Raw genomic sequence first — 25,586 nt, forward strand, 5'->3', positions numbered from 1 at the left:
TCACTTCATGTTACTCTGACAACTGGGGTTACGTAAGTAACCTATAGTTTGGTCTCTTCAAACATGTCTTGTTTGCTGTGTCTAAAACAAGAATGGCCAACGTGTAGGAAATACATTAATACATCATTAACCCTTTTTTTCGAGAACATTTTCCCAGTTCAGATTACCTGACACTGAAATTAATTAGATTTTTCTACTTTGTGTGCATCCCCCGGTCCTCCTCTTCCTGTGGCGCTGCAGTGCGGAGGCGGTGACGTTGAACGACTGTCTGCAGCTGTCCTACCTGCCGTCCAAGAGGAACCACATGCTGCTGCTCTACCCCAGAGAGATCCTCATCCTGGACCTGGAGCTCAGCCAGACCGTGGGGGTGGTGGCCATCGAGCGCTCCGGGGTGCCCTTTGTTCAGGTGAGGCACGCCATACAGTACATGAACAGCAAAAATGATATAATCGTTATCTATGTATAGCTTGAAAGAATCAAAGTTTGTGGAAATCGCAAACCTGAAGAGAGTTAACCTAGTTTTTGGTGGAGAGCAGGTGACTCATTTTGCAATTGCATTAATTTTGTATTCACAGAATTCTGTCTTAGGGAAAGACATTCCTTCTTTGCATTTCAAGGCTCACGCAGAGACATGTTTCCCAATTTTTGCTCTGACGTCTTTGTTAGTTCGGGCGAGATAAAAGAAAGCACGGCTGCACTGTCTCGCTCCAACACGCTTCCTACATCACCTTCTTTCCCCATAATATGATCCAGTTTCTACCTTCATTACTTTACTCGAAGGGCTCTTTTTTATCAATGATTCTCCCAGGGAGCCAATTCCGCCTGCTGTATATAATAAAGTTCTCTACTTTTCTTCCTCCTTCTCAGTGCTCACTCATTAAGGTCTGATGTCTGAACAGCAATGCCAGGCAGTGCTTAGCGTTAGCACAGAAATCTCACTGTCCTTACATATTGTCTGACCTTATGTCCTTTCTACGGCCCACATTCTTCAGCACCGTGACTTTAGGTGACTTTCCCATTTTTTTAAAGTCTGGAGAGGCATATCTGGGACAGAGGAATGCCGCGAGCTCTGCAGTTTAAACCAATAGGTTAAAACAGCAGGCTTCTGCAGCGAATGAACCACCTCTGGGGACTCCACCTGTGGGAGACCCAGGGGGATCCCCACGTGACCAGCTGACGCCAACGCCGAGCAGCTGCGTCACGGAGAGGGCTGTGTGGGTTTGTGACACGCCAGAGGAGAGCTGTCAGTTTCTCCACTCACTGGAGCGATCACAGACAAAGGAATGCAACGAGCTCTGCAGGTTATTAACCGAGGTTAAAACCGGCAGGCTTCTGCCGCGAGCCCTGCTGTCTACTTAATCAACAGATTAGTGGCAGCCGGCTTAATTAGCGAGCTCTGCAGTTAATTAACTGATATGTTAAAACCAGCAGGCTTCTGCAGCGAGCGCTGACGCCGTGGCGCTGCGGGCGCTGCCGCTGGGAGCACTCAGCTTGTAATGGTCGTCAGGTGACGAGCCAGGCCATTGCCCTCGCCGCCGCTGCCCGTGAGGCGAAAGGGCTGCGCGGAAGCCTCCACACGTTGCGTTTCACTCCGGCTGTCATCATGAGGCGTGTACACGCTCAGGGGATGAGTGGAGATGTGCGCAGTGCGGTCCACACGAGCGTTATAACGGCGCTCATGGGTTATTATGACCGTGTGTAGGAGGCGTATCTCGGACAGAGGAATGCCGCGAGCTCTGCAGTTATTAACCGATAGGTTAAAACCAGCAGGCTTCTGCAGGGAGCCCTGCTGTCTACTTAATCAACAGATTAGTGGCAGCTGGCTTAATTACCGGCTCTGCTTCCTCGGAGGCTCTCGCGGAGCAGACCAGGAGCGGGGGAGCCTCACTCCCCTTTGACTCGTCGCCGGGAGACCCTGTCTCTGGGGTGTTGGGGCAGCGGAGACGTGGGACGGAGCCCCTGCAGCCGCCGAAGGGCGAGTCTGATGCCGAGGCGGTTGCTGTGCGTCTCTCCGCTTGCGGCCTCCTGTGGCCGGCGTGGACGCCGCAGCTGCTGCGAGCGTTGGTGGGCGCTCAGCAGGCTGGAGCCAGCTGTACATGCTGGCGAACGCCGTCCGCCTGTTCCGCGGCCGTCTTCATGGACTCCACCGTGGCGTGGAACTGGGGTCCGAACAGCCGTCCGGGCTGATTGGAGCGTCCTGTAGCACTTTTCTGGCCGTCTCCGTAACAGACGCCTGCTTCCGCCAGAGGTGGGGCTGGATCTGTGTCACCCACACGCAAATCCTCGCCTGGGAAACAGCAAAGGACCCGCACAGAATGAGCGCCATTCTGGCCGCCTTGCTGATTTCCTCTGCCTCGGTGGTGGACCGCTCTACCAGTGTCACCACCGAGTTGGAGAGCAGCGCGATGTTATTCGCCGCTGTGGTGACGGAGAGGGGGAAAGCATGTTCGGCCGCCAAGCTGGCACCCTGCTCCGACTCTGTCTCCCCCGTCCGGAGGAGAGGAGGGAGGGGAAACGGAACGGTGAACCGTGGAGGGAGGCGGGGCAGGAGTTGCTTTTCTTCGGACTCCTGCCCGGCATCGGCCCCAGGGACACGAGGCCCCGTCCGCTCTCGTAAGCCTGGACGGGTCAATCGTCCTCCTCGGCCGCAGCAAAGCGTCCGCTCTCCGCTTCCTGTCACCCAGGGGAGACGGGCGCAGTGTGTGCATGCTACCTGCTGGTTTAGAGCCGCGTACGCGTGCTCTGACCCCAGGCAGGATTCGCATACTGATTTTATCTCTGCTGGTCATAATTCATTATGAACCCAGAGCCACATGAGGGACAATCACGGACGCAGTTGTTGCTCATGATGATTCTCAATTGCTGTGCTTCAGTAACTGTGCTGGTTTGCTGAAGAAAAGAGGGAGCAGATTGCGGGGCCTCCTTCCTATTTATACCGGAAGGAGGCGCAGGGGGATTACCCAATAGCGATAGCCTTGGAGGGCGAAGCCATATACGAAATAGAACTAAACGCTGCTTCAATGTGTAAGCTAAAAAGCAACACTGATAAAGGTTGCTTCTGTATTAACAGATAGCCCTTCTGTGTATATGTATGTGTGTTTGTGTCAGCTTATGTGTGTGTATGGTTTATGTTTGTGTGCTTTTGTAGAAGGGTAAATAATGGGCAATAAATCGTGTGGTGATTATCAGTGCCTGGGCTCAATCCGAGACTCTCATTCCTCACAGCAAAGCACACTTTAATCTTGTAAAGCACTGCAGCCACAGCAGCGAGCCATTCCTCACCACACAGCCCGACACAAGAAAGCTTGCAGAATAAAAGGGAGAAAAAAAGGAAGGAGTTGGCATAGCACGAAGCATGCCTATTCAGGAAAAAATACACATACATAATCAATTATTTAAACACAAACTTGTTCAAAGTCATTTGTCTTTTTAGCAACATTTCTATGGTGTTAGTTCTTTAGAACTGCATAGTTTTTCTTTCCCTTAACCCTGCTTTGCACCATAGTTACATGTAAAAGCACTTATACAGAACAATACCTGATCTGGATAGACTTACAGTACAGACAATATTGCCTCTGTTTTCATTCAAATTCATCATTTTCTTTTTTTAATGGTAAATGTAAAAGTCTTGCAATATTTCCATAGTGTAGTGGTTCTCAAACTTTTTCTGTCAGGCCCCCCTTTGGAGAAAAAAAAAAGTCTGCCCCCCCCTGATATTTGGCAAAAAGTGTGTCTCATCACAGCATTAGTGGCTGCAATGAGCCTGTTTGCACTGCACATCTCTTCAAAACAACGGGGTTGCAGGCTCAGTGGCAGCGCCAGAGATTTTCTTTTGGGGGTGCTATGGGGTAGCTTGATGTTTCGGGTGCTCAAACATTTAGGGTTTCCCATTAATGTACCGGTCGCTACAGTGGAATTTTGTACTCAATCAATCAATCAATCAATCAATAGGATACGGCTGTAATAGGCCTAAGGCTTTTTAGTCGCTCATAAATAAGTAGATCACTGTTTTTTATATACTATGGATGCTGGCAACAGTCATATAGTCCAAAGTGAAGGTGATGTTTGATCAGTAATGGTCGAGGGGGACTTGAGACAGTTAACCGTCTTGGATGTGACAACGCTTTCTGGCAGGTCATTCCACAAGTCAACCACAAGCAGGCTGAAAAAGTTGCGGCAGATAGCCAGCCTTGAGTACTGTTTCCTCGAGACAGTGTCCACGAGTCCTGGTGTTCTAATCCCGTTGTAGTGGGCATGATGTTTTGTAGATGTTGTGGAGATATTTGAAAACTTCGATCATATCTCCCCTCGCCCTTCTATAATACATACTCAGGATCTTAAGACTTTGCAGTCGTTCTTGATATGATAGGTCCTTTAGTTCTCGAACCAGCTTCGTTGCCCTTCTCTGTATTTTCTCGATGAGCTCAGCATCCTTTTTGTACATGGGGGACCAAGGGACATTCCCATACTCGAGGCGTGGCCGTACAAGAGAGATGTATAAACTACGTACTACGTCACAGTCCAAATAAGTGTATGATCTGCGCATCATTGCTAGGATACCATTCGCTTTGTTACTTTCCCGGCGGATATGGTCACTAAATGTCAGGGTTATCAACATTCACACCAAGGTCCTTTTCATTCTGAGTCTCGGATAGGTTTATAGTGTTTGAATCATCACCCATATTATACTCAATTTTGGGTTCTGAAAACCTAAGTGCATTACTTTGCACTTTGCTGCATTGAATTTGAGCTGCCAACACTCGGACCACCTCAGCAATTCTCTGAGATCTGACTGAAGTTTTTCTGCATCGTCTTTACACTTAATTACCTTGAAGACTTTAGTATCATCTGCAAACATCTGAAAATGGAGCTCACATTATCGGGTAGGTCGTTGATATAGACGACAAACAGTGCAGGACCCAGGACACTCCCTTGTGGAATTCCACTGATTACTGCAACATTCCCCACGCACATACTGTACACAGTACACCCGCGACACAATGTTACAATGAAGGCTCGATAATCAGCTCACGGCATATAGGTGTAAGCAGGGGTAAAATACTATTTTTACAAGTGGGGAGTGGACCTAACATCCTCTAGGGGGTCCGGGGGGGATGCTCCCCCGGGAAGATTTTCTTTAAAATATTGAACTTGAATGCATCAAACTGGTGCACTTTGAGAGCTAAATGAAGAGATCTATGGATACATCTCTCAACACCCATATGAAACAGAACTGTAAACAGATTGACTTTTTCTTTACGGATATTTTACAAATCACTCCCCTTTTAAACTGTATTCTTGTTTTACTGTCATAGTATTTCATAACTGTTTTTCATTTATTCTCTTATTTTTTTATACCTATTATGATCATATAAACGTGTGCCTCGGAAATAATTGTTTACTTTAATCGTGACCAAACCGTTTGAGACCCACTGAGATAACTAATGTCAGTGGGTAATTTAAACACTGAGAGTCTTTTACCTCACTGAGCTGAGGTTATCTGAACCTCTCAGTCTGACAGGCAAGATGTCTCCCTCCACCTTGTTGTTGAAAAAGCTCCGAGCGAGACACACACACACACACACACACACACACACACACACACACACACACACACACACACACACACACACACACACACACACACACACACACCACACACACCACACACACACACACACACACACACACACACACACACACACACACACACACACACACACACACACACACACACACACACACACATAGCAGAGCTTGAATGAAACACAGAGACCCAGACATACTTGTACTGTAGCATATTGTTTTCGAATCAATCATTTTTCAAATGATGAATTTCAGACATACAAAAAAAAAGACATACATTTCTTGGGGGTGCTTAGGGGGTGCTATGGCTATCCTAGGGTGACCTGTAGCACCCCTAGCGCCCCCCTGACGCCGCCTATTGACCTTCCATCCTCAACATGTACATTACACACCTGTGTCCTACAGCGCCCTCATAGGTTTCTAAGGTTTCTAAGTGTAACTTCCGCCGGTCATGCCAACGTCATAACCATTTGCTTACATCCTCGTGGATTCATCTTCTTATTACAGACACATGCATTTCCTAACATTCGCTCTATATGCTGTAAAATGTATTATCTCTTCGATTTACAAACGGCATCTATTGCACGTCTGTCCGTCCTGGGAGAGGGATCCCTCCTCTGTTGCTCTCCCTGACGTTTCTCCCATTTTTTCCCCTTAAACTGTGGGTTTTCTCTGGAAGTTTTTCCTTGTACGATGTGAGGGTCTAAGGATAGAGGGTGTCGTTTTTCTCATAATGATATTCTGAACAATCTGTGCTGTTGTATTTGCTGTAAAGTGTCTCTACTGTAGGCGATTTTAATGTTATGTACAGCACTTTGGCTCGACCAAAAATTGTTTATAAATGTGCTATATAAATAAAACTTGATTTGATTTTTTTTTGTCGTAACTGGTCTCACGCGCCCCGCCCCCCCTGTCATGCCTCTGCGCGCCCCCCACTTTGAGAAACACTGCCATAGCGACTGGCAAAATTAATCATATGTTTTGTGTTGGGCAGTGGTGGAAGTCTATTTACTCAATAACTGTACTTAAGATCAAATATTAAGTCCTCGTACTTCACGCTGTTTATACTTTAATTCTAGTATATTTGGATGCACATACTTTTTTACTTGAATACTTTTTAGTTACTTGTTACTTTTTCACCTTTCAGGCAGCAAAGTGCTAAACAGAGCAAGATACAGAAAAACACACAAAACATGAACAATGATACCATTAAAATTAACCAAAATTAAAAGCCATTCAAGGATTAAAAAATCCAAGGGAGATTGCTGTTTTAAGATATATTATTACATGTAAAGCTAACCAACTGAATTCAATGTATTTCAAATAAACCCAACCCTTACCAAATGTAATGTTGAAGTTATGAAAACAATAATGCATCAATAACTATAATCCAATAATGTAATATATACGATTCTGAAATGGGCTATACTGCATAATGAGTCCTTTTCCCTTGTTACTTTAAATACATTTTCATCCTTATACTTTTGTACTTTCTTGAGTAGGAATTTGAATGCAGGACCTTTCCTTGCAGCTGTGTATTTTTACACAGTATTGCTACCAGAGGTGTGGACTCGAGTCACATGACTTGGACTCGAGTCAGACTCGAGTCACCAATTTGATGACTTGAGACTCGACTTGACAAAATCACAAAACACTTGCGACTCGACTTGGACTTGAACACCAATGACTCGGGACTTGACTTTGTACTTGAGCCTTCTGACTTGTGGTGACTTAATAATTTAATTGAGAGGTCTCCAACACGCCGACCGCGAGCTGCCGCTAGGAGAGCAGCCTCCCGTCGGGGAGAGCAGAATCTCAGCGCTCCTACTCTTGCTGAGAATCCTTGCAGGCAGGGGCGGGACTTTATTTAGCTGGGCCACCATGCGGCCAATCATATGCGAGGACACACTAGGATCATACCATTATGTGAAAGAAGGGTGGGGGGCACAGCAGGTGTAGTGGTACAGGCCAGCTGCACAGAGCGACGGGGAGACGAAATTAGCGAAAACCGAAAAAAGAAGCAGCATCTGGCTGCTTTTCAATGATATTGGAGAAAGCAAAGCTAAGTGCAGGATTTGTAAAATTAAAATAACCTTTTTTGGTTACCTTTATTTTGGTAAGCACTCATGGTTTACTGTTAGAGGTGGGAGAAGTTCAGATCTTGTACTTGAGTACAAAAGCACCAGAGTGTAGGAATACTCGGTTACAATAAAAAGTCCTGCATTCAAAATTACAAGTAAAAGTAAAAAGTGTTAGCATCAAAATATAGTTAAAGTACCACCTGCAGAGGGATCTAGATGCAGGTGTTCTCTTCCCCATAGAGACCGCCTGGCTGCACATTATCCCTTGCATAAAGATAGATTGTGGGTCCCTTACAACATGTTGTACACAGTGGAAATAAACATTCTGGTCACCTCAACATCAGGGATCTTATACATTAAACTCCTTCTGAATCAAACCGTCACGGCAGCCTTACCTTACTGTTCCCTCTTAAAATAGAAAAAAACGTGTTACTTTACCAGCAGAGAGAAAATTGATTATTATATTAATTAAATGTGACTAATAAGAGCAATTTGATTATTAAATATTATTCTGTTGATCAATGTCATTACATTTGGTGAAAAACGCATAATGACTTGTTTATGACTCGTTTTGTCAAAGTTTAGGACTTGGACTTGACTTGAACTTGCCCAACCTGACTTGAGACTCGACTTGGACTTGAGCGCAAAGACTTGAGACTTGACTCGGACTTGCAAAACAATGACTTGGTCCCACCTCTGATTGCTACTTTAACTTACTGTATGTTACCTCTGGTGTTTTGTAGGTGAAATGGTCCAGGGAGAACTACTACCAACACCAGAGCTCTCCCTACTGTCTGCGGCTGGCCTCAGGAGACGCCTCGGGAAGATCATAGTGTGGGATGTGGTCAGCGGCACCGCCCCATTGTGGAGATCCAGGAGCACTCCAACCTATCCAGGGTAAGATACCTTCCACAAACCCCCCCCTCTTCCTCTCATGTAGGCTTGGATTGATTTCTTGTCCCTCAGTCTGTAGAGGAAGGATATCAACCCCAGGGGCCCTGCCAAGGAGAAACTTGGAACTGTTGTTGACTATTTCGTTTTCATTAAGAAGCTCTTACCATCATTCTCTTGCCCTTTATGTTCTGGCACCTTACTTTTACTCTTTATTCTCCCCTCTGTTTCTGCTCTTTCTCTGCCAGAACTTGGAGTGGTTATGGAATCAGGGATGCGTCTCGTGATCTACTGTTGGCCATCCACCCTCCCAACTACATCGTGCTGTGGAACGGAGACACGGGCACCCAAGCTGTGGAAGAAGAGCTACGCTGAGAACATCCTCTCCTTCTCATTTGACCCCTTTGACCCCTCCAATATGGCATGTAAGTTATCAACAAATGTGTCGAAAAAAATGTGACTCAGCCTTTGTTTATACGCTGTTTACATTTTTTATTTTGTTAACTTTTTTGTAATGGAGGTGGAATTATATTTAAGATATATTAAGATGACAAATATGAGAGAGACTTTGCTGCCTTCCTTTTAATATGAAATAAATATATTTTACCAATTTCTCTTTACTGACAGTTTGTGACAGCAGTATGCAGCTTTTATACGTTTTTTTTTCTGTCTTTTGGCAGTGCTGACCAGTGAAGGCATAGTCTTTATCACAGACTTCTCCCACTCCAAACCCCCGGGCAGCGCTGGTAAAAAGGTCTACATCGCCAGCCCTCATGCAAAGCCCTGCCCACACCAAGCCTGCCTCCGCCATCTCCCTTGCCCCCACAGGCGCCAAGAAGGCCCTCAACAAGGTCAAAGTGCTCATCACCAATGAAAAACCCACGTAAGTCAGAATTTCTTATAAATGTATTGCTAATTTTAAAACTTTGCCCATATGTCAGTAAATCCACCAGCAACCTTCTCTGCATTTTAAGTAAGGTCCCTAAAAGTTTTACTAGAACAACTCGAATCAAGGACTTGCTCTGGGTCAACTCACTTGAGTTTTATACAAGCAGTTCCAGAATGTTATTCAAACAATGTCTTGGTCTAAGGATAGTCTACAGTGTTTGTATTTGTTGTATGCCCTTGACCTGTAGTGAATCTGCACCTGTCAGCATGTAGGTATAATATTATGTCCTCTGCTGCAGGTAAAAATGAAGACAAAAAGTTTAATTTCATGATATATGAGTTCATTGTTAATCCAAATGTGTAATAAAATGTAAACAAGTCTATCTATGTAGCACAATACACCATTGAATGAGCTCTCGGCAGGTTGAGAATGCCAATTATACACTCCTTTTGTGTCTCTGTAACATGTGCTGCTCTTACCCTTTTTTTCAATAACTTAAGGAAGACATATTCTGCTCATTTTCAGGTTCATATTTGTATTTTGTGCCTCTACTGTGACATATCTATATGCTTTAATGTTCAAAAGCTCTTATTTTCCTCACACTGCAGCACCTCTTTTCACCCTCTGTCTGAAACCAGAGCCCAGTCTGCTCTGATTGGTTAGCTGGCTGGCTCTATTGTGATTGGCCAACTGCCAAGAGATTTCCCGCCCCTAAGCAAATCACATACATTGTGTTGGAGCACTGGGTGTTACAAAGTGATGTCACTATGTGGTTAAGTCTACTTGCCTCTTTGGGAGAAATGATGTTTGGTAGAATACACACAACAAAAAACAAACAAACTATTGATCACACCTGAGAGATCTGAAGTCGAAAATGATGTTTCTGTCAAAAGGATGAAATAACAGGTTTCGCTATTGGAGAATAATAATGGATTTTGGATTATGTTTTCATTTTGTGCCTTAGGTTGTTTATTTGTTCTACCCAAGCAAGATTTAAGATTGATCAATGTGACAAAGTAAAACATTGAATTTTCATTCTCAGGGTTAAACAAGTTAAAATGAGTGAATGTATTATGTGTTGTGACTTCACCTGTATTCAATACTTCAATTTACAAAAACGAGTACCTATTTTTTCTCCATTAAGTATTAAATTGAACACTGACATTTTAATTGTGTTAGACATAACTTTACAAAAAGTTTGGGTGGATCAGGGACCAAAGGCCTGTTTGATGTGCTGCCTGCTTCCTGCCTGAGTGGCTGTGGCTGTCACACAGGCTTATTTATAGCCGCCTCTCTTTCCACCTACTCAACCAACTCTAATAACAACCACTCCATTAATCTTACTTTCCTTTATTCTCTCTCACTTCACTCGGCCGCCGTGTCCATTTCACTCTTTGTGTCTTCTGTTGGTGTGTGACACGTTCTCATTCATAACACTCTGTTCGATGTCTCACTATGGGATGTGCCTCAACGCGTATGCAAACAGAAGCATCAATCTCATTACGCCAATCCTGATTGGCTGGTGATCTTGACGTCTACGTCAGGGAATCCACCCACCCTTTAAGTAGCTTGCGCTACGTCGCAGCGTCATTCAAACACCTCTTCTCGCTTCAGAGCACATCTCGAATATCAGTAGCCGGGCTAGCTTAACGGTCCACAGACTGAACCCAAGCTAACATTCGGTCGACGGGCGCTTGCCGGTTACTTTTTTGCTTTGCAGAAGAATTGAACAAATATTAACACACCAGTTAATATTGTAATTTGCCCCGCCGTTTTTTCTTTCGGAATAACGATAAGGTTGGATTTCTTTATTTATTTTCTCGGTAACATACCTGTTACTAGCTTGTCCCTCTGCGCCGACACCCCGGCAAACGAGGATGGACCCTTCTCTCCCTCACACCAGAGGAGTCGGAGGCTCGGCTCTGCGGCTGCAGGTTTAAGATCTCGGACTCACACCAGGTCTGCTCGTCCTGCCTTGGGCTGGAACACGCCCAGGAAGCTATCGATACCCCCGGTTCGTGCGGGCATTGTGCCCGCTTCACCATCAATAGCCTCCGCCGACGGCTAGCGTGCCAAGCTAGCCTGTCGGGACAGGACCCCTTCATGTCCGTTGATTCGCCGGCCGGCAATCGGGACATGGTGGCGACCGCCGCGGAGATTGAGCCCCGCACTGTGTCAGGCTGGGGCTCGAGAACGGCGGTAGCCGCGGAATCGGAGCCCCGCGTCGTGTCAGGCTGGGGCTCGAGAACGGCGGTAGCCGCGGAATCGGAGCCCCGCGCCGTGTCAGGCTGGGGCCCGGTGGCGGCAAGAGCGGAGCCCCGCGTTGTGTCAAGCTGGGGCTCCCAGCTGGATCTCACCGTGGTTCCACCCGTGGAGGATGTCCTACAGCTGGATTATATGGAGGAGGATGAAGAGGATGCCTCTGAGTTCCTCTTATCCGACTCGGATGAGCACGAAGATGACATCCTTGTTTCATCTGCCCGGGTTGTCAAGCCGGAGGCGATGTCCGCTCCCCCGGGCGAAAGCACACCAGCTTCGCGCTGCCTCAGTATGGACTTGCAGGCCGTGTGCCAACGCACTGTGTCCAGGCTGGACTGAAGTGGCCAAGGAGACCTCCAGATCTCGCAATGAGGGGAAGAACTTGCCCCAAGCAGCGAGGATGAGGAAAGCAGCTTCTCCCAGTCTTTCCAGAGATGCTGGACGAGGTGTCGGTCTCGTGGAGAGACCGCCCTTTCAGCAACAAGACCCCAATCCAGGGTACCTCCTCTTTGGACTGTGACGGTATGGAGAAGCTCAGCCTGCTCCGCATGCCGCCCATGGAGCCGCTGGTGGCAGCCCACCTCCAACCGCGGCTGACTTCGGCACCAAGCAGGAACCCCACGCTACCGGCAAAGGCAGACCGCTTCCAGTCAGCAATGACCGAACGAGCCTATAAAGCCGCAGCTTTGTCCGCCAGGGCGCTCAACGTCTCCTCGCTGCTGACCGCCTACCAGGCGGAGCTCTGCGAGGACATGACGGTCAAACCTGAGCCTGCCGTGTGGGACGAAATCGCGCGTGCAGCGCTGTGCAGTCCAAGCCACGGGCAAAGCACTGGGGATAATGGTGGTACAGGAGAGAGCCAGGTGGCTTACCCTGACGAACCTTCCAGACCGGGAAAAAGAGGACGTCTTGGACATGCCTATTGTTCCCGAGGGCATATTTGGCTCCGCTCTAGCTTCGATGCAGCAGCGGTGTGAGTCCAAAAAGAAGGAGGATGAGGCTCTCCAGCTTTGTCTTCCCCGAAGGGTCCAGCCGCCGCCTTCAACGGCCCCACGGCAGTCCTTCGCTCAGGCTGCCTCACGTCCTGCCCGTTTCAAGATCCCGAAACAGCAGAGGCCAGAGCCCGCCCCGGGTCTCCAGCCCAGACACGAGGCGAGGACGGGCTGGCCAAGAAAGTCTCCGGTTCCGGCAGCAGCCGCTTAGGCACAGCCGGCCCAGACTTTCAGCCACCAGACGAAGAAGAAAAAGAGGGCGGCCTGACAGCCTCCTCTCCTCGATAAAGGAGCTCTGGAAGTTCCCTGTTCTCCAGCTCCAGAACACGTTCCAGTGTTAGATGCTCATGTGTTTCCGGGGTGCAACCATGCCCCCATCTTCCCTCCGCCTCGAGTGATGTCAGAACGTCATCCTCAAGTTCGCGCCATGAGGGAACTGGACTTAACATCAACGACAGCAAGCTCCGCTGCTCGTTTAAGTCACACAAACACATGTCATCAATATTGTCTTTTAATCATTTTCCACTGTCGTTTCCAGGCTTAAAGCCAAGGGCGCAGTCAATAACAATGAAAAGAAAGACAATAAAAACAATAAACAGTCTGACGTCTACCCCCCCTTCTAAGAGTGGCTGCTACCTCTCTCAGAAGGCGGACGATGGACGGGGCTGTGAAGGCATCACCGCCACGCGCATGCGCAGTGTCGACCGGGGTTGTCAACCTGGGGTACCATCGTGTTCAGACACAAGAGGGCCCCATAACACAACAAATAAAGACACAGAGTGCAGACGACAGAGATGTGACATCTCCACTCGCTTTGAGAAGCGAAAAGTGGAGGATGCTCACAGATTCTGCTTGGGTTTTCAAGACAATAACACGGGGTTACAGACTCCAATTCGCTGTCACCCCCCCTCACTTTTCGGGCATTCTGCATTCGCAAGCCCGGGGAGAGTCGGTCCATATTCTAGAGCAAGAGATCCTCTCGCTACTAGACAAGAAGGCTATATCTATAATACCCTCCGAACAGAGTCAGAGCGGCTTTTATTCCAAGTATTTCCTCGTTCCCAAACGGCGAGGGAACGGGATTCGGCCTATACTAGATTTGAGGGCTCTGAACAAATATCTCAAAAGATACAAATTCAGAATGCTCACTCACACATCTCTGTTGCGTCTCGTGCGCCAGAACGATTGGTTCACATCAGTCGACCTGAAAGATGCGTATTTCCACATTCCCGTATATTATCCACACAGGAGATATCTGAGGTTCGCCTTTCAGGGTGTCTGTTACGAGTACAGAGTACTTCCCTTCGGTCTGTCTCTCAGTCCACGAGTGTTTGTACGGTGTACGGAAGCCGCGATAGCCCCGTTAAGACAACGGGGTATTCGCCTGGCAACTTATCTGGACGATTGGCTCCTTCTCGCACAGTCGGAGCAAGAGGCTATTACGCAGACGAATGTCCTCGTAAAACACCTGCTCGACCTGGGTTTTGTAATAAACACAGAAAAGAGCATGTTGTCCCCAGCCCAGACTGTACTCTTCCTGGGCCTACGCCTGAATTTGGTGTCCTTTACAGCCCGCCTGTCAGCAGAGAGAGTGAAAGCCTTCAGGGCTTGCCTCGCTCATTTCCAGCCACGCAAATATGTTCTCTTCAGATCATGTCTGCGGTTACTGGGGCTCATGGCGTCAGCCGTCCTGGTGGTACGACTGGGACGCTTACACATGAGGGAATTTCAGCGCTGGGTGGCTGCCCTCAGACTGGACCCCGTGCGTCATGGCGCGCGGAGAGTGATGGTCACTATGAAATGCGTAATGGCACCACCCGACTTTTCTAGTACGGGGCGTGCCTATGGGTGCTGTCCTATCGCGGAAGGTGGTCACCACAGACGCATGTCTGACGGGCTGGTGGGGTATATACGAAAGTCGACCTGTGAGGGGTCTCTGGAGCAGAGACCTCCAACGGTCACACATAAATTATCTGGAGCTTTTAGCGGTGTTCCTCACCCTGAAATGCTTTCTGCCTTTTCTCAGAGGACATCATGTCCTCGTGAGGACAGATAACACGACCACAATATCGTATATAAACCGCCATGGGGGATTGCGTTCTCTCCAGTTACACATGCTGGCACGCAAACTGATCTTATGGAGCTGCGGACGTCTCCTCTCTCTGAGAGCGACGCACGTACCAGGAGTGATGAACCTCGGGGCAGATCTGCTGTCCAGAGGTGCACCACTATATGCAGACTGGACTCTACATCCAATACCCCCAACTCTGGCCAGAGTGAGAGAACAACACACTGATCCTAATAGCTCCATACTGGCCTGCAATGTACTGGCTGGCGGAGATATATCAGCTGCTGTGCGGGCAGCCGTGGCAGCTCCCGCTACGCAGGGACATACTGTCTCAGGCGGGGGGGGACGATTTTTCACCCACACCCAGAGCGCTTGGCACTATGGGCCTGGCCCGTGAGTGGTATAACCTGAATACAGTGGGACTCCCTCAGAAGGTGATAAACACTATTCAGAGTGCGAGAGCTTCCTCCACCAGGTCTCTCTATGACTGTAAGTGGAGGGTGTTTGAGGAGTGGTGCCTTTAAAAAAAGGACAGATCTCTTTTCAATGTCCTGTCGGGGTGAATCTGTCATTTCTACAGGACCTGATTGATAAACACAGAGCTTTCTTTACGATCAGAGTGTACCTGGCTGCTATTGCTGCATGCCATGTGGGCTTTGAGGGAAAGACGGCTAGCCAACATCCTTTGGTCTGCCGTTTTATGAAAGGGGCTCGCAGGCTCCTCCCTGTCTCCAGGTCACTGGTGCCCTTATGGGACCTGGCAGTGGTTTTAGATGGGCTCACTCGACCTCCATTTGAACCCCTGGAAGAAGCTGACATGAAACACATGTCACTGAAGACAGTGTTGTTACTGGCTCTGGCATCTGCCAAGCGAGTCAGTGACATTCATGCGCTCTCTGTACATCCTTCATGCACTCAGTTTGCCCCGGGGCAAACGAGAGTGTTGCTGAAGCCCAACCCTGCCTTTGTACCTAAGGTGGTTGGCTCATGTACCCCCATTGACATTGAGGCATTTCCTCTGCCACTGTGTTCCTCTGAGGAACAATTTGCAGTGCCCAGTCCGTGCTTTACGCATATATATGGACAGGTCAAAAGAGTTTCGATGCAATGACCAACTCTTTGTATCCTGGGCTAACCCTCATAAGGGCAAGCCCGTTACCAGGCAACGGCTCTCAGGGTTTGCAGGCACCAACGGGCCTGCATGCTCATTCTACTCGTGGACTGGCTACATCCTGGGCTTTGTTCAAGGGTGTTTCCATCCAAGACATTTGTGCAGCAGCGAGCTGGTCCTCAACGCTCACTTTTGTCCGCTTTTACAGGCTAGATGTCTCTGCTCCAAGTGTGGCCCGCGCAGTGCTGGGTCCCGTGTTGAGACAGGGTTCTACCTGTTAAGTTCTGGTGTTTTGGTGATTTTCGAGATAAGCATGTCTATCAATACGGGAGTTTCAATATCCCGTATGTGAGACATCGAACGGAGTGTTATGAATGAGAACTATAGGTTACTTACGTAACCCCAGGCCTCAGAGTAACATGAAGTGAGATATCTCACCAGACAGCCCTTCTTGCTAAGGCGAAGCGAGAAGAGGTGCTTATTTTGAATGACGCTGCGACGTAGCGCAAGCTAATTAAAGGGTGGGTGGAATCCCTGACGTAGACGTCAAGATCACCAGCCAATCAGGATTGGCGTAATGAGATTGATGCTTCTGTTTGCATACGCGTTGAGGCGCATCCCATAGTAAGACATCTCACTTCATGTTACTCTGACAACTGGGGTTACGTAAGTAACCTATAGTTTGGTCTCTTCAAACATGTCTTGTTTGCTGTGTCTAAAACAAGAATGGCCAACGTGTAGGAAATACATTAATACATCATTAACCCTTTTTTTCGAGAACATTTTTCCCAGTTCAGATTACCTGACACTGAAATTAATTAGATTTTTCTACTTTGTGTGCATCCCCCGGTCCTCCTCTTCCTGTGGCGCTGCAGTGCGGAGGCGGTGACGTTGAACGACTGTCTGCAGCTGTCCTACCTGCCGTCCAAGAGGAACCACATGCTGCTGCTCTACCCCAGAGAGATCCTCATCCTGGACCTGGAGCTCAGCCAGACCGTGGGGGTGGTGGCCATCGAGCGCTCCGGGGTGCCCTTTGTTCAGGTGAGGCACGCCATACAGTACATGAACAGCAAAAATGATATAATCGTTATCTATGTATAGCTTGAAAGAATCAAAGTTTGTGGAAATCGCAAACCTGAAGAGAGTTAACCTAGTTTTTGGTGGAGAGCAGGTGACTCATTTTGCAATTGCATTAATTTTGTATTCACAGAATTCTGTCTTAGGGAAAGACATTCCTTCTTTGCATTTCAAGGCTCACGCAGAGACATGTTTCCCAATTTTTGCTCTGACGTCTTTGTTAGTTCGGGCGAGATAAAAGAAAGCACGGCTGCACTGTCTCGCTCCAACACGCTTCCTACATCACCTTCTTTCCCCATAATATGATCCAGTTTCTACCTTCATTACTTTACTCGAAGGGCTCTTTTTTATCAATGATTCTCCCAGGGAGCCAATTCCGCCTGCTGTATATAATAAAGTTCTCTACTTTTCTTCCTCCTTCTCAGTGCTCACCTCATTAAGGTCTGATGTCTGAACAGCAATGCCAGGCAGTGCTTAGCGTTAGCACAGAAATCTCACTGTCCTTACATATTGTCTGACCTTATGTTCCTTTCTACGGCCACATTCTTCAGCACCGTGACCTTTAGGTGACTTTCCCATTTTTTTAAAGTCTGGATTTCTAATTGGAAATTGATGAATGCTGTGAGGGTATTATATACAGAGCCAGTAATGGAACAGAAACGGTCTCTTAATGTCACTCTGTTCCCACTCCCTACTCTCTGTCCCTCTGTGAGTGAATAACCCTCGTAATTGTTGTGTATCTCACGTTTTTCATTGTGGTAGTTCTACTCTATTTTAGCCATAATATGCCATTTGAAATATATAACATAGCTATGCATATATGCAAAAGCAATGCCCAGATTACTCTTCCTCCATTTATCACAACAGCCAGTTGACATTTTCTGTGAGCGTGAAATTGTAAACTTTATCGCGCTCCCATAAATCATACTTGTATGAGACTGTCAGCGATCTTGTTTTTAATAAATGTCCATGGTTAAAGAGTACAAAGATGGAGAACAAGCCTTTGTAGTCGAGGAGTAAGTCCTGAAGTCACAGAGCCAGGTGTCCAGGGGTATTACTCAGCCGCCCAGGCCCTGTCCGGCCAACACCTCCCTTCTCTAAGTGTTATAAAGTGCTTGTCTCTCGGCCAATTTGCATGACTGATGACACCGCTGCAGCAAAGGTCCAGACCAGTGTAGACGCTCCAAGGAAAGACAGGGAAATATAGACACATCGATACTGCACGCTGTCAGATCTGGCACATATCCCATTTATTAGGTGTTCCTTCAGTTGCTGTACATGTAATGCAATCCATGGGGGGGATCAGGGTTTAAAATGATTATAACAATGAAGGTGAGGCTCATAATTGTAAAAAAAGGTTGATTGACAATTCCATATAAGTACTTAAACTGGCCATAATTCATTTTTCGATCGATGGATTCTGCTCAGTGGCGTAACAAGGTTGTGATTGGCCCCGGTGCAAATATTTGTTGGGCTCCCCATTTTGGGCCCCCCCATTGCCCCAAACCTGATGCGCTCACACATGCACAGACATACACTCTCTCTTGTCCTTTCTCTTTTGAGCGCCGCTCTTGTGCTTTGGTTTGCTGTACATTATAAATGCAAGCTATTACATTTTTATAATGCTGCCGAACTTGCTGCTGCTAGCTACACAGTACAGTACAGTTTGATTAAACGGTTTGCTCGTCATGCAAAGTATCACATGACATGAAAGGGAGCAAGGTCATTGGACAGACAAATTACAAATGCATAGGTTACTTGGTTACTTTGAAGACTGCGTGAACCGGTCAATGCCATTGGGGCCCCCAAAAAACCCCCATTAATATAAAAGTTATTAGGTTCCAGCTAATTGGTCCTTTTGTTATAATCAGGAGCACAGACAACGTCAGGGTTGAAGGACCCTAATAGAAGTGTAGCCGTTATGATTCTGCTAAATATCATTTGAGCATTTTAGTAATACACTGGACATCAAGGGCACACTTATTTTGTATTTGATTTTAGTATTTTATATGAATATTGTTATGAAAATTCAGGACTTTTTTAGAAAATTCCCCAATTTTTTTTTAAATAGCTCTCATAGCTCACAACTTGCTCCTTTTTCCGATAGCTTATATGCATTTAACCCTATGAATATAAGTCAATGCTGCATGGTACTTTTACACTGGACAAGTAGGACACACCCCTTATTACGTTTTTCCTATTTTATGAGAATAATGTTATACATTGTATGCAGTTTATTTTTGTTCTTCAAATCAAATCAAATTTTATTTGTAAAGCACATTTAAAAACGATTTTGGTCGAGCCAAAGTGCTGTACATGTAATTTAAACACATAAAAACATATTACATCACAATAAAAGACAATAAATCACAACAGATAAAAACAACACATGGAACAGTCAGGAGTCGTGACCCCACTCTAACTAGAAGGCCAGAGAGAAGTAGTGTGTCTTCAGTGTGGATTTAAAAGCCCCTAGGGTCTGGGCCGACCTCACATGGAGGGGAAGAGTGTTCCAGAGCCTGGGGCCAGCTGCTGCGAAGGCTCGGTGCCCTCTGGTTTTGAGCCTAGTCTTCTTCTAGTTCTTGTGACTCCGAATCAATGCAGTATTGTATTACAACACTGAACAAGTATTACTGTCCTTTATTTTCATTTTGTATGAATACATTTATAAAAATTAAGAACGAAGCCTACAAAAAAAGCCTCAACTTGTTTCCCTTAGGCATCAGAAAAGTGTAGACATTTTTATTCACCAAAAATAAATTCATCATAAAAAAAAGATTAGTAATTGAATCCATCTGTGCAGAGCAAAGAATACAAGTAAATGTATTGTTTTTCCTATCTTGTTACATTTGGGTTGGTTCTAAATAAAGAAAATGAAAGATACACACACAATGATGCAGTGCTACAAGCAAACTAAATAACCACCTGTTCAAGTATTCAAAAGACATGTTGGCATTTGATTCTGAACACACATTGCTCCCTGGGTCCAGGTGATTCCCTGCGCTCAGCGGGACGCCCTCTACTGTCTCCACGAGAACGGCTGTATCACCCTCCGAGTGTGTCGCTCCACTACAACCCAAGAGGAAGCAACAGGTAATAAAACCTCTTCATGGTACATGCTAACTGGGTTGTACTCTCTCCCCCCATCCTCACTCCTGTGTTATCCCCGTCATCATCTCTTCAGACACACTGCAGTCAGAGCCTGTAGCCTTGCTTTATGCTCCAGTGAGCATTTAGCCTCTTACTCTCATTTATCTTTGGCTTTGTGTTATAGGCCAGTGGGAGTCCTCTGTTGCTGAGTCTCCCTCCTTTCCTCCCCCCACTTACTCTCCTTGCTATCTCTTCCATGTTACTCCATTTCTTTTCTTTCCTTCCATTTCCTTTTGTGAGCCATTTATTTCTCGTCTTATTTTATTATCTCCTTAAATCCCTCCTCATATCTCCCGTTTCTTCTCACACTTACTTAAAACATTTTATTCACAGGTGTCTCAATCAGACTTTCTCACGCTGCTATCTACTTCCAATCTACCTTTTTTATTTTTCCCTTTTTAAAATGACATCAACTCAATGTCTTTATCCACTTTTCCCCTTTTTAATTTCCTTTTTAATTTGTTTATCAATTTGTATCTCCCGCAATAATCCTTATTTTTTGATCCATCACCCTCCCATCCTGCCCTTTTGTTCTACTTCTCAATTTGTTAAACTTCCTCCATCTCTCCTCCTCTCCCTCAGACCCCGAGCAGAGTACCCACGAGCTGGTGTACGACCTGCGTTCTCAATGCGATGCCATCCGTGTCACCAAGACAGTCCGGCCATATCGCATGGCCATCTGCCCCGTCAACGAGAACAGCGCTGCGCTAATGGTCAGCGACGGCAGAGCCATGCTGTGGGAGCTCAAAGCCCACACTGGCAGGGCTGTCACCAATCAAAGGTACACACACACACAGATCATTTGTGACCCGCTCTATCGAAATCAGTCGGAAGTCGCAACGGCTCATTTCAGAATAAACGTGGATTTACGTAAAAAACTATTTTTTCAGGGTTCGGGTGTTTTGTTTGATTTTAAACAAACCAAGTCTTGGCTTTCAGAATATGAAACTTTTATTTCCAAAATCACACGATAAATACATTTTTGAAGCTTGTGAAGGGACGAAGACAGGCACCTCTCACTCGCACTCTGCTCTTCCAGCAGCGCCGCCCCCCTCCCTCCGGCTGACATTATGAACGTAAGAGTAAAGTAATCATAGATAACACGGCAGGATCCGTTACAGTTTGTTTTCATCTGATTTAAATTAAACAGAGTCTTGGCTTTCAGAATATTAAACTTGTTTCGGCAAATTCAGATGATAAATATAACTTTGAAGCTTGTAACGGCATAATTACAAGCGGAGAACGGAGTAATTTAACGCCACAGCAGGCACAACAACAGCCGGTGTTTCTCGTGAGGGTTTTCCCCGGGAAACAAACACAATACACACAAACGCAAAAATACACAAACACACACACGTATACACGCACACTCGCGAGCTTCCCCTCCAAACGAAAATATCTTCCCTCCGTAGTATTTTGATCATTTGCTCCACTAATAACCAATCAGATCGATGGATTCCAGAGAAGAGGAAACTTTAAAGGCCTTTTTCTCAAAATGAGGACTCTGTGACAGTCATTATATAATGTGACATATTTCGCATAATATTTGGAGTACAAAAACAATCCTGATATCATTAGAAAGCTAGGAATCTCCTCTTTCCAACCGTGTATACAACTCAAAATGTGTCTTCGGGTCAATGCGACTGATTTCGATGGAGCAGGTCACATTTTTAACTTCAACTTCTTATGTTTTGTAAAATATTTGTTCCAAAATGTTGCAACTGTCACGTAAACCGGGGTAAATAGAGTTATTCTGGGTCTCATTCTGATGAAATCCCCAAAGCTACATAACATTTTTTTAAAGGTTGGGACTGAAAAGCAGAGAGCGTTTTAAAGGACTTTAACAAAATAATATTCTGACCTACATTTAGCCTTCTTAGTGACTAGCGAACTAAGGAGGTGCATAGAGATGTGTGAGGCAAGGAGAGATTTATCTGCCATTGTGCTGTGGTTAAAAACACAATAATCTGCATAAAATAAATAAAATATGGTTGGCATGTCTTTGTTTTTTGACACTTTGTGATTCATTATTTTATTATAGTCTTGAATATGGTTCGGATGTTTTATTCAGGTGAGCTTTCTATTTAAGGACTATTGAAATGTTGGCAGCTGTCTCATACTACAATATACTGGACATCTGGTGTTCTTTTTTAAAGAGGCCATATTGTGCTTTTTGGATTTTCCCCTTTCCTGTCGTCAGGCTTGACATTTCGTCATCTTAGGGGCAAGGCCATTTGGCCTTTGGTGTCACACATTTTTTCATGGCGCAAAGGCCACATGCCAGGGCACAAAGGCCATTGAGGGAAACATTTGGATTTGGAGCTTACAAATATATAACTTCACTTTCTGATAAGAAAAACACACGAATGACATGGGGAAAAAAAAAATATCACTTTTTTAATATCATTAATGTCAAACATTATATCCTCATATAGGTCTATGGCTCCTTAGTATTACCGTATATACAATGAAATACTCTACTTTGAATAATTAGTGTTTGGTGTCTTTTCCATCTACTACTTCTCCCATTCACAAATCCAAAATCAAATCAAAAATTCTATTAATATGTAACAAACATATTCCATTTCCGACCAGATGAAACAGCCTTCAAGGTTCAATCTCTGCACATAAATCATTCAGCCGTGCACAGTGAAGCTCAAACATTCAACTGTATGAACAAGCAATACTTTGGTGTGAGTGTGTGTGTATACAAGAGTCTCTTTAATAAATGTTTTCAACTCAAGCATCAAATTTGCCTGTCACGTTCTCGTGGTAGCTAATCAGCTGTGAGGATCTCAGCCTGCCGTCACTGACGTTGAATCAGAAAACCAAAACATCAGCCGTTACTGTAGCTGTGAGCACTCAGAGCTCACAGCTCCTCATATCTGTTCAGAAACTGGACAAAAGTTAAACATGAACAAACCACAGACTGTCTGTGTCATGGCGAATACAGTCGCTGCTTTATTTCTGTCTTTAGGACATTGTTGTGAGTGTGGACGGAGCAGCTACAGGTTTTAAAAGGTTTTTCGCCTGCCTGACGCAATGCGAATATTCGCGTTGCATCCGTGTGAATGCAGCATAATGCAGTTCAGAGACCAGGGGCCTCATTTATAAAGGGATATACGCTAAAAAAAATGGCGTACGCCAGTTTCTACGCAATGTTTGCGATTTATAAAATACTAACTTGACGGTAAAATGTGCGGTCCTCCATGCAAACTCTAACCCATGCGTACACACTAAGCACAAAAACGGGAGAGACGAGAAACTGCGACTCCGTTGGCAGAAGGAAGAATGGAGAGAAATATGTGGAAATAATACCATAAATAAAATGTTACCTCATTTATATGAATAATTCATCTTCACACATTGATTAAAGCCAATCTTAAAATGATTTAACAAACGCCAGTTTGAGACTCCTCAGTGCACACAAAAACATAACTTGGAGAAATAAATACAGATATGTTATTTAAAACCACCTCAAATATGTTGTGTTAATGTTATGAAATGTTTTCTCATAAATGATGCGGTAAGCAGGAGGACAGAATTACGTCTAAACTGATGCCGTTTTGCATTTCTATAGGTTGTAGATACGAGCATGATTTTATATACTATCACGTTTAATCATGTTTTATGCCGTTTGCCAAGACTTGATAAGTCGCTCGTAAAACACAGGAGGTATAAACTAAGACCACCCTATGTGGTAAATTGTACAGCTAATATAACACATCACATTAGTTTCATTTCCTTTAACTGGTGGATTATGGATATATAGTTACTGATCGACAGCTGGAACACAAACCACCAAATACAAAAAAATAATTCAGATCCAGTCGTCATGACTCCACTCCGGAGGGATTCCCCGATCATTTCTGCAGTTGCTCATCAAGGGGGGTCTCCTGTCCCCGGTACAAACACACTGCCTGAGGAAGGTTAGGCTATGTGTATTTATTTTGTCATTAACCTTTTTCGGACCACTTATTTATTTATTTTGGTGACGATCCGACCTCCATGCTGCTACTCTGGTTCAAACGGCATCCACCAAACAATATGATTTATCTCCACCTCCCCAAAATAACCAAAATCTGATACGGTGTGAGATGTCTTTTTTAGGTGTTCTGTCGTCATTTCCTGCGATCTTCTTCATGCAGTCAGTCAGAATGAATGAATGAATGGGCATTTCTTTGACTATTTATAGGCAAATATGGGCGTTACGTGAAGCTGCGCCGCATTTCAAGTCGATTGTGATTTATAAAGGGAAACCCGCGTAGGAAGTTCCGTACGCACTTTCCTCGCCGGTACGCAATGTTTTGTGAATTGGAAAATTTCTGTACCTATTTTTTGGATTTATATTACGTAAGCAACCTTCCCACGTGAATCCTACTCACGGCGTTATAAATGAGGCCCCAGACCACTGCTCTGATGCTCCAACTTTGAGATTTTAACGGTGTGAGGGGCACAAAGGCCATGGTGGCCGTAGGACGTACAATTATTTTAACGACGGCCATGGCCATTCCTACCCGGTGACTGAGTCAAATGGAAATATGCCTGCGTGGCAAAGCCAGGAGAGTGTCAAAGTGGCAAAGCCAGGAGAGTGAGTGTCACATGTCAGCCTGCGTAAGATTTTGACGCCTGATGTAAAAGAGCATGTGAGGGCTGTCATGTGACTGACACCTTCAACCTGAAACCCCGCAGGAGGAGCTGTGTCACACACAGCGGACGGCTGCTCTGGAGTTTAATGCAGCTGCTTATGTTGTATATGCCTAGTAATGGAGGGACTCCAGGAACAGGAGTAACAATGAATCAATCAATCAAAGTTTATTTATAAAGCCCAATATCACACATTTTACAGTTTGTACAAAATATGAATACGAATACAATACCCTCTGTCCTTAGACCCTCACATCGGACAAGGAAAAACTTCCAAAGAAAACCCAGAGTTTATGGGGGAAAATGGAAGAAACCTTAGGGAGAGCAACGGAGGAGGGACTCCTCTCCCAGGACAGACATGGAATAGATGATGTGTATACATTAAAAAGATAATACATCCAAATACTTGCAAAATGCATACAGTATATAAGAAGATGAAGATGGATCCAGGTGGATGTCAACAATCCTCTGGGTGCCATTAAAGCGGTAATAAGGTGAGCACCAGGCAGTTCCACAGGCACAGTCATCAAGGTTCATTTATTTGTATAGCACATTTTAAGACACAGGGGCAATTCAAAGTGAATCACATAGGCATTCAACACATAATAATTAAAAACAAAACAAACACACAATCAAAAAAAAAGAAGACAATTCATAAAAGGGATACAATACTGGCTGCAACTAAAAGTGCAATGATAATAATAATAATAATAAATAATCTTTCTATAGCGCTGTTCTTGAACCCAAAGACGCTTTACATTATGAGGGAGGGTAGACAAACAAGGACAGGCAAAAACAAACAACAACAAAACAGAAAAAGCAGTCAGGAGGAAGT

At 45.4% G+C, this 25,586-nt stretch overlaps 1 protein-coding gene across 1 annotated transcript in view; it reads left to right on the forward strand.

Annotated features, from left to right (window-relative positions):
* Positions 1-25,586, forward strand: part of wdr11 (WD repeat domain 11) — a 109,983-nt gene that overhangs the window by 23,153 nt on the left and 61,244 nt on the right. Inside the window, 3 exon segments of the mRNA XM_034100489.1 lie at positions 241-406; positions 19,945-20,047; positions 20,687-20,885. Of these exon segments, the coding sequence (XP_033956380.1) occupies positions 241-406; positions 19,945-20,047; positions 20,687-20,885 (468 nt within the window).

This window comes from Pseudochaenichthys georgianus, chromosome 15 (genome assembly GCF_902827115.2).
Source record: "Pseudochaenichthys georgianus chromosome 15, fPseGeo1.2, whole genome shotgun sequence".
Lineage (NCBI taxonomy): Eukaryota > Metazoa > Chordata > Actinopteri > Perciformes > Channichthyidae > Pseudochaenichthys > Pseudochaenichthys georgianus.